General features: G+C 43.5%; 1 protein-coding gene across 1 annotated transcript in view; it reads left to right on the top strand.

The window, feature by feature from the left end:
- The first annotated feature begins 571 nt into the window (after window positions 1–571).
- LOC144596876 (chitin synthase-like) overlaps window positions 572–10,395 on the top strand; it is a 50,018-nt gene continuing 40,194 nt past the window's right edge. Inside the window, 5 exon segments of the mRNA XM_078405740.1 lie at window positions 572–671; window positions 1,095–1,162; window positions 3,323–3,421; window positions 8,392–8,502; window positions 9,860–10,071. Coding sequence (XP_078261866.1) covers window positions 572–671; window positions 1,095–1,162; window positions 3,323–3,421; window positions 8,392–8,502; window positions 9,860–10,071 — 590 coding nt within the window.

Here is a 10,395-nt window from a genome sequence, read left to right as displayed (position 1 = left end):
TGCAGTTCCTTCCTACACACTTTGAGAGCGTTCCTCATTGACTGCAACCCCACCAATTTTGGTGTCATCTGCAAATGTACTAACCAACTCAGGTCACCTGTAACACACCTGCAAAAGCCCCGACAATTCCGGCCAACCCGACGCTCTTTGAAACATCATCAAAGTTTCTTCGAGGGTGAAACCATGCGAAGCGTCCAGCCCAGACTACCTACCTGGCTGAGTGTCAAAGACCGAGGCGGCACGGTGGTGCAGCGGTAGAGTTGCTGCCTTAAGGCGCTTACAGCGATGGAGACCAGGGTTTGATCCCGGCTACGGGTGCTGTCTGTGCGGAGTTTGTACATTCTCCCCGTGACCTGCGTGGGTTTTTTTCTGAGATGTGCCATTTCCTCCCACACTCTGACGATGTATAGGTTAGTACAGGTTGCAGGTTGTTAGCTTGAAATGAATGTACAATTATTCCAAGTGTGTGCAGGATAGTGTTAATGTCCGGGGATTGCTGGTTGGCATGGACTCGGTGGGCCGAAGGGCCTGTTTCCATGCTGTATCTCTAAACTAAACCCCATCTGGACCAATGTCTGGAGAATCCCAGGACATCTGCAACCTTTCACCTCTGCAGTATGAGGTTCTCACTACTTTCAAAAGGACATCCTTCGTACAGGTGCCCAAGAACAGCAAGTGGACCTGCCCGCGATTGATCCAAATCCTTCCTAACTTGTCCTATCCATGTACCTGTCTAACTGTTTCTTAAACGTTGGGTTAGTCCCAGCCTCGACTACGTCATCTGGCAGTTTGCTCAGTAACACTACCTTCCACACACTAGGGACAATTTACACTTAGACCAAGCCAATTAATCTACAAACCCGTATGTATTTGGAGTGTGGGAGGAAACCAAAGACCTCGGGGAAAACTCACGCAGGTCACGGGGAGAACGTACAAACTCTGTATAGACAGCACCCATAGTCAGGATCGAACCCAGGTCTCTGGCGCTGTAAGGCAGTAGCTCTACCACTGCGCCACCATGCTGCCCATGTTGAATGTGGGACCTTGTTGTTTGACCGGTTGAGTTCTTACCGCTTTCCATTCTTTTCTTCCAGGTTTCGTCATCTGCAATCTCTCTTCGCCTCTGCTGAATACTCAGAACAGATCAGGCAGCTCAGAACAGGTGCCGTGTCCATCAGTACCAGATAAATGCATACCACTACAATCTGGCACTTTTGTTTTCCTCCCATTATTGTTAAACCAGCTGATCAACCTTGAATGCCACTGTAAGGGATGTGAATGGTAGGTTTGCAAGTGACACGAAGATTGGTAATGTTTGTGATCTTCATCTTAATCTTCATCTACGCAACCATATTGATTAGTTTCTAGGATGGACAGAGAAACGGCAGATGGAATTTAATTCTAAAAATATGAAGTGATACATTTTAGGTGGAGGAGTGAGACTAGGATATTTATAATGAATGACGGGATCCAAGAAAGTCCTGGGCAATATGATACTATACGACAGGGTCCGATTTTATTTATCCTAGGAGGGAAATTGGTCTGCCAACAGTCGTGAAACACAAGAAGATCCATGAAACATGAAATTAAAGTGACGTGGAAAGTCCAAGATTGGGGATGTGCAAAGATTGGGGGGGGGGGGGGGGGGTGGAGGGAAGGGGAGTCAGTCTACCCCACGACTAAAGGGGGAGGAGTTGTATAGTTTGATAGCCACATCCCTCCAAAACGACACAAAGTGCTGGAGTAGGTCAGGCAGCATCTCTGGAGAACATGGGCAGGTGACGTTTCACAGAGTGCTGGAGTAACTCAGCGGGTCAGGCAGCATCTCTGGAGAACATGGGCAGGTGACGTTTCACAGAGTGCTGGAGTAACTCAGCGGGTCAGGCAGCATCTCTGGAGAACATGGGCAGGTGACATTTCACAGAGTGCTGGAGTAACTCAGCAGGACAGGCAGCATCTCTGGAGAACATGGACAGGTGACGTTTCACAGTGCTGGAGTAACTCAGCAGGTCAAGCAGCATCTCTGGAGAACATGGATAGGAGACGTTTCGGGTCAAGACCATTAACCCGTATTAACCAGCATTTGCCGTTCTTTATATCTACATCGGTATATATCCTATCCCTGCACATCCATGTGCCTAATCTAAAAGTCTCTTAAACACCACTATCTTATCTGCCTGCACCACCACCCCTGGCACAATACTCCAGCCACCCGCCATCCTCTTTGTAAAAACTTTGCTGCATATCGCTGTTAAACTTTGCCGCTCTCACCTTCAAGCTATGCCCTCTGGTAGTTGATTTTTCCATCCTGGGAAGAAAGGTTCGGATTGTCTACCCCATCTATGCCTCTCAAAATGTTACATCCTTATATCAGATCTACCCTCAACCTCTGGCATTCCGCAGAAAATAATCCAAGTGGGTCCAATCTCTGCTCACAGCTGATACTAATCCAGACAGCATTCTGGTAAACCTGCACTCTCTTACACTCTCTCCAAAGCCTCCATTTCCTTCCTAAAATGGGGCAATGAGAATTGCCACTCTACTCCAAATGTGGCGTAATCAAAGTCTTTCTAGAGCTGCATCATGACTTAACTCTTGCCCTATTGAATGAAAGTGTCTTTGATATGCTCACCTTTATTGGTCAGGGCATGGGGTACACCATGCACCTTCTTTCCCACTCTATTTATGCGCGTTGCCACTTTCAAGGCGCTCCTACCACACTCCAAAGACTGACAGGTTTGTAAGTTAATTGGCTTGGTATAAATATAAATTGTCCCTAGTCTCATGTGTGTAGGATGGTGTTAGTGTGCGGGATCACTGGTCGGTGCAGACTCGGTGGGTCGAAGGGCCTGTTTCCACACTGTATCTCTAAACTAAACGAAACTAAACTAAACCAGTGTCCTTCACCTTCACTCAAACAGTGAGAACACTGACTTGTACCAACCACTCTGTTCGTCATTACCTGCATAACTCTGCAACGGAACACAAACCACACACACAAAAGACAAGATTTTCATGATTATCCTGTTAAAATTAACGACTCGTTCATAAGTTAGTGACTTGCTACTCACGTTGCTTCTTCCTTAGTTTCATTGCCCATGCTTTCACTATCCAGAGTCAGAGAAGCTGCTCACAAGAAATTCTGGAGGTATGTTCCCTTTCTCAGTCGTGGCTAAATTTATCATCTCTTGTCTGTGGCACACCCTTCCTGATTCATGCAAATTCTTGCATATTGATCTACACCTGTTGCAAAGTGCCGACAAGGAGAGCATGCTGAAAGAACTCTCATTATGAGTTGATACCGTTAGTGCCCGGCTTACAGACGGAGACAACAACGACAGTCAACAACGAAGAGAGTAATATGGCGATTGTCTGCAGAGGCCAAGGGTCTACTTCAGGACTGCCCTTCGTGATGAAACCGGTGATGACTGAGATGCACACATTGAGGCTGGATGGGGTGGTCTTGAATACACTCCAATCTACCGGAGGACTGGAACATGTTCAAGAACACTTCATCCAGCCTTACCCTGAAAAACTAACTGAAGACACAGTGCCTTTTTTTTCCCTGTTTTTAGACATAGAGCCAAGGAGTCCACACTGACCAGTGATCCCCGCACATTAACACAATCCTACACACACTAGGGACAATTTGCACATACGCCAAGCCAATTAACCTGTATACCTGTACGTCCTTACAGTGTGGGATGAAACCGAAGATCTTGGAGAAAACCCACGCCGTCATGGGGAGAACGTACAAACTCTGCACAGACGGCACCAGTAGTCGGGATCGAACCCGGGTCTCTGGTGCTGCAAGCGCTGTAAAGCAGCAACTCTCCCGCTGCGCCACCGTGGCCGCCAGATCTCATATCCCCGTGATAATATTAAGCTCTAATCCTCCATTGTCTCATCTTGCTTTTTTTCCTTTCTAACATACTGATTTTGACCTGATCATTTTCATTTCTGATTATTTTCTGCCTTTTAACCATTTAGAAGGTAGACTGAAATTTCATCCTCAGGACTAGAACAGACAGAAGAAGGACATAAAAAGCTGGAGTAGCTCAGCGGGTCAGGCAGCTTCTCTGGAGAGAAGGACTTGGTGACGTTTTGAGTCGTGCCCCTTCTTCAGACAGGTTCACCCTTGGTTATGTTGGTCCATTTCTTTAGGCATTTCAATTGTTTGCTTGGTCTGCCAGCAAATTTCTTTTTCCTCTAGGTTTTTTTCCTGAGGCCTATCTATTGTTTGTCAGGAAAGTTCCTTCCTAAAAATCAATGAAAAACCAGTACAGATCCTCGAGAGCCACAGTCATAACACATCCTGTTATCTGAACCTCATTTCAGTATTTCATACGTCCTAACCAATTTTACATCCTTGCCAATAGATTGGCAGAGAGTTCTATGTTTGTTAATAGCTTCTTGCATGGAATTGTATGCAAGTGTGTAGAAATAACTTACATCGACAATCCGTTAACTACTTCTTCAAACATTTAGCAAAGTTACTTGCACATCTTAAAACTTTATGCCAGCTTTCTCTGAGGATATTCCTAATTATTGCTTGAAACATCCCTGTGGTGGCATGTAGGTATTTTATTGCCACCCTTCCCCAATTTCAACAAAGATACTGTTATTTAAAAGATAAATTTAGTTTAGTTTAGAGATACAGTGTGGAAACAGGCCCTTCGGCCCACCGAGTCCATGCTGACCAGCGATCCACACACACTAACAGTATCCTGCACGCACTAGAGACAATTTACAATGTTACCAAGCCAATTAGCCCACAAACCTGTACGTCTCCTGGAGTGTGGGAGGAAATCCGAGTACCCGAAAACCCATGTAGATCACGGGGAGAACGTGCTTATTCCATACAGACAACGCCTATGGTCAAGATCGCACCCAGCTCTCTGGCGCTGTAAGGCAGCAACTCTACCACTGCACCACCATGCCGCCCTGATGACATATTTTTCAAAAATGCAAGGAGAGAAATATTTTAATAATTTTTAAAAATGTACTTAAAAATGAGAACGTTTCCATTTTCTTGACTAGACGTGTTGACTATAGTGACTATAGTGAAACAACTTGCTCTGATTGTTTTCCACTGTTATTTTCCAAGTACTGGACTTACCAGTAGAAAACTGTGAGTGAACCACATTTCCAAATATTTATCAATCCTAATTGGCCACCCATTGCATTTGCTCTTTTGCAAATATTTGGATCCTGGTAAAAATCCCCCAGGACCATTGATGTTTTACAGGAAAGCAGATTTACCATCTATGCATGGACAGATTGAGTGATATTGTTGAAACACAATATCTCCTTCTCTCCTGAGGTGCCGCCTGACCTGCTGAGTTACTCCAGCATTTTGTGAATAAATATTGTCAAAGCACAATGTTCTCATCGATAATTGCCGACACTATCAAGTACCAGACGTCACCTACCGTGGAAGGATTAATTGGCATTTCAAATGCAAACGTATTATCGTGCAATTACTGGGGAGGGGCAGGATGAGTTGACATTTTCTGAAGCTAATATTAGCTTCATAATCACTGGATGAAGTGATTCATAATCCAACGAAGTGTCCCTTTCCTGCTGAAACCTGATGCATGATTTACACATCAGTAACGATGTTCATATTAGTTCAGCAGCAAATGATTGGATATTAAGGAAATGAAGGGATATGGGGTGAGTCGGGATGTTGAGGTAAAGGGCGAATCATCATCTTATTGATGAGCAGAACAATACAAGGACCAAAGGGCTTCCTCCTGCTCCTCTTCCTTAGGTTTTTATATTCAGTGTTCCACGAGTGTAACTGTTGGTATAACTCTGAGCTGTACCGACAGCAAAGACAATTGACTGCAAAGGACTTTGTCAATTTAGATGTTGTGGAGTATAAATATTATCTGAACTATGGTGTTTGTGTTTTCAAGGCTGGGTCTCCAAGCTGAACGAAACAACATTCTTTACCGAAGATTTCCTGGAAGAAATAAGATAACACTTAAGCAATGAATTGTACCCTCGCCTGAACTAGACTTTCCCCTTTCACACTTGGACACAAAGTCTTTCGGACAAGCGCACAGAGGAAACCTTATAGGCAGGAAACACACATCTGTAACGTCTGTTCTAAAGAGAGTTAACATAAGTTCAGGCCAGCATGTTCCAGTAAAGGTGAACAGCAAAGATGGCAAGATGAGGAAATCTTGGATGTTGAAGGATATGTAAGGAATCTATGGGCTTTATCTTACCTCCAGTTCCCTCCCCTCCACTTTCAGTCTGAAGAAGGGTCCCGACACGAAAAGTCACCCATACCTTTTCTCCAGAGATGCTGCCTGACCCGTTGAGTTACTCCAGCACTTTATGTGTATCTGAAGATCTGTAAGGTTTGATAAGGAAAACAAAGGAAGCAAATGGCATGTAGAGGTAACCACAATCAAGCGGTCACTTGAGCAATGTACAAGTGTACTCAAGAAAGAAATTAGGAGAACAGAATAGGGACATGAAATATCCTTGACAGATTTTATTCAGTGGAAATCTAAGTCATTCTTTATATATTAGGAGCAGGATGGTGGTCAGGGAAAGTGTGGGATATTCCACAGGTTGTGGACAAGATGCTAAATGAATACTGAAATGAAGATGAATTGGAGGGACCTTTTGGTTCAAGTCCATAGTTTTCTGAAAGTAGCAACACAGGATGATGGGAGGTGAAGATGACCACTTTGCTTACTTTCAAGGGGCAAGACACGAGTGTTTAATTTAAAATGTATTAAAAATTAATATTAAAAGAGTGTTTACAGCAGCACATATTTTGCTTGGGCAGCTTACAACCCAGCGGTATGAACACTGATTTCTCCAACTTCAAGTAACCCATCTCCGACTGGTTCTACTGTCCTCCTGATTAAATATTATTGTCTGTATGCCTCATTGTCACCTTCTCCTCAGCCAACAATGAACCATTCTACATCTCCTTAACACCATCTGTTTTGATCTGTCGTTTTCACACCTTACCCTTCCATTTCTCTAGACTCCCTCTCCCCTAACTCTGTCTGGAGAAGGGTCTCGACCCGAAACATCATCTATTCCTTCTCTCTAGAGATGCTGCCTGTCCCGCTGAGTTACTCCAGCATTTTGCGTCTATCTTCGGTGTTTAATTGCCATATGTACCGACAATGGAGTAATTAAATTATTGGTGAATGTGGAGCTACACAGATAATCAAACCGATATTTAACTTCATTTTCAAAATGTTAAATCTGAACGTTAGTTAGCTGTTAACTAGCATTTGTATTTAGCTATTGATTAAGTGTTGATTAAATGTTAAATCTGAACGTTAGTTAGCTGTTAACTAGTGAGGCCCACCGGAAATTGGAGAAACAGCACCTCATATTTCGCCTGGGCAGCTTGCAGCTCAGTGGTATGAACATCGACTTCTCCAACTTTAGATAGTTCCTCTGTCCCTCTCTTCCCCTCCTCCTTTCCAGATCTCCCTCTATCTTCCTGTCTCCACCTATATCCTTCCTTTGTCCCGCCCCCCTGACATCAGTCTGAAGAAGGATCTCGACCCGAAACGTCACCCATTCCTTCTCTCCTGAGATGCTGCCTGACCTGCTGAGTTACTCCAGCATTTTGTGAATAAATACCTTCGATTTGTACCAGCATCTGCAGTTATTTTCTTATACAACTAGCATTTGTAGTTAGCTATCGATTAAGTGTTAATTATTGTGTGGCTGCGGTTCACTGACCAGTGGAAATGCAAGTTAATTTTATTCCAGATTTAGTAAGTAAAGGTTCCCAACATTAGCATGATCCAAATTACAGTAAATAAATCTCACGTACATAATCGAGAGGTAAGCAATAAATACCATAAGATCATAAGTGATAGGAATAAATTCGGCCATTCGGCCCATCATGTCTACCCCGCCATTCAATCATGGCTGATCTATCTCTCCCTCCTAACCCCATTCTCCTGCATTCTCCCCATAGCCTCCGGCACCTGTACTAATCAAGAATCTATCTATCACTGACTTAAATATATCCACTGACTTTGCCTCCACAGCCTTGTGGCAATTAAATCCAGATTCACCCAAGTAATTATCATAAGGCTCTCACATATAGCTACTATCAGCATGGTGTAGTGGTCGAGCTACTGCCTTACAGCGCCAAGGACCTAGGTTCAATCCTGACTACGGGTGCTGTCTGTACGGAGTTTGCACGAGTGTTTCCTCCCACACTCCAAAGACGTTCAGGTTTGTAGGTTAATTGGCTTGGTATAAATGTAAATGATGTATAGTGTGTATAGGATAATGTTAATGTGCAGGAATCACTGGTCGGTGTGGACTCGGTGGGCCGAAGGGCCTGTTTCTCCGCGGTGTCTCTGAACTAAATACGTTCTCCTCTCATTTTAGGATGAGACCTTATTCTGGAGTCAGCTGATTGAGACGTATCTACAACCTGTCCATGAAGATACATGGCATTCGAAAAGAATACAGAGAGAACTCCGATCCCTCAAGGACAAGGTTGGAAAATAGGACTTTCTCAACAATGGCGCGAAGATGACATGGATAGATGTCCATATCCCTCCAAACATGTACCTGTCTAACTGCTTCTTAAATGTTGGGATAGTCCCAGCCTCTACTACCTCCTCTGGCAGCTCGTTTCATACACCCACCATGCTTTGTGTGAAAAATTTACCCCTCAGATTCCTATTAAATCTTTTCCCCTTCATCTTAAACCGAGGTCCTCTGGTCCTCGATTCCCGTACTCTGGGCAAGAGACTGTGTGTCTACCAAATCTATTCCTCTCATAATTTTATACACGTAATTTTATGGCTTTTACATTTAGACCTCTGGACCAACTTGCTGTGGTGATACAGGATAATTCTCTTCTGTAGGCACATTTATGGTTGTGCATATGTTTGAATAAAATCTGACACACATGGACCTTAAAGTTCGACCATAAAAGCAGATGGTGTGTGAACAATCTGCAGTTTCCCCAATATATTTGTTGGGAAATCTATCTCCTCAACGTACAGTCGCTTGGTGTTTGAGCTTTTCATGAGTGTGAGAGTTTTGCTGAACTGATTGAGTTAATTAAAAAGAATTCTGAAGAAGGGTCTCGACCCGAAACGTCACCCATTCCTTCTCTCCATGATGCTGCCTGACCTGCTGAGTTACTCCGGCATTTTGTGAATAAATACCTTCGATTTGTATCAGCGTCTGCAGTTATTGTCCTACACAAGTTAATTAAGATATATTTAATTAATTTAAGTCATTGCTCCTGTTTTTAATATTTCTTACTTGTATCCTTGAATTCAATTTTTTTTAACATGTTTGTGAACGACAGAGATACTCACAAATATTCAAGTGGTTTCACAATTTTCATCATCAGTACAGCCTAAGGAAAGGGCTCAACCAGTCATTAAAGCATTTATAGGATTCATAATCAGCAGGTCCAACACTGCACGGGGCAGGCTTTAATCCCGGCGTGAGGGGAATGTGTGGGCAAGCGGGCAAACAAAGCAGGGCCCAACCTGGGGGGCCGCTGTGAAAGGGGGGGGGGGGGGATGGGCGGAAGGAGGACAAGGGTGGACCTGGCACGGAATTCAAGCTAAGGTTCAAGCAAAGAATTTCACAGTGACTTATTACATGTGACAATAACGTATTCAATTAATTCAGTTCACTTCAATTCAAGAGGCCAGTGGAAGGCTCAAAGTTAGAGCAGATTGGGCAGGAGGCCAGAATCACACCAAAGGTGAGCTCTGGGCTTCAATTCACCTGGGACGCCATTAATTAATTTTAATACATTTCAATTAATTTCTACTAATAAATTCTATTTATTAACAAATGATTTTTTTTCTATTCCAATTCCTCCCAGGCTATCTTCTTGTATTTGATGATTAATGTGCTCTGGCTGGGAGGAACATTTCTCCTACAATTAATTAGTGATGGAATCGTCAGCCCCAAAATCATAACCAATGGGACAGTTGTGGAGGATGAATTTCTCAAGATACAACCGGTGTCATTTGCCTTTCTGGCGACCTTTGCAGTTTTAATCTTCATTCAGTTTGTGGCGATGCTCTACCACAGGTAAGTGATGCAGCTTCCACCATTCTTTGTCACTGTTTGTATATTCCCAGAAAAGAAGGCTTGCACACTCTTGAATGTTGTGGCCTGATGAAATTCATGAGATACATGGGTGGGATTTTTAAATTATTACATGTGAATTTTGTTTTAAAACGTTCTGGTAAATAGGTTTACTCGATGCCCCGTTGCATAAACTGTGTCGTGCAAGTGAGAAGTGAGGGAAACGAGAACAATACGATAATTAAAAATTGAGAATTTTGTTTCGTTTTTAGTTTTAGAGATACAGCCCACCGGGTCCGTGCCGACCTGCGATCCCTGCACATTAAC

Source organism: Rhinoraja longicauda, chromosome 9 (genome assembly GCF_053455715.1).
Source record: "Rhinoraja longicauda isolate Sanriku21f chromosome 9, sRhiLon1.1, whole genome shotgun sequence".
Taxonomy (NCBI): Eukaryota; Metazoa; Chordata; class Chondrichthyes; order Rajiformes; family Arhynchobatidae; genus Rhinoraja; species Rhinoraja longicauda.
The sequence above is the reverse complement of the archived record's forward strand: the minus strand, read 5'-3'. Positions and strand labels throughout refer to the sequence as shown.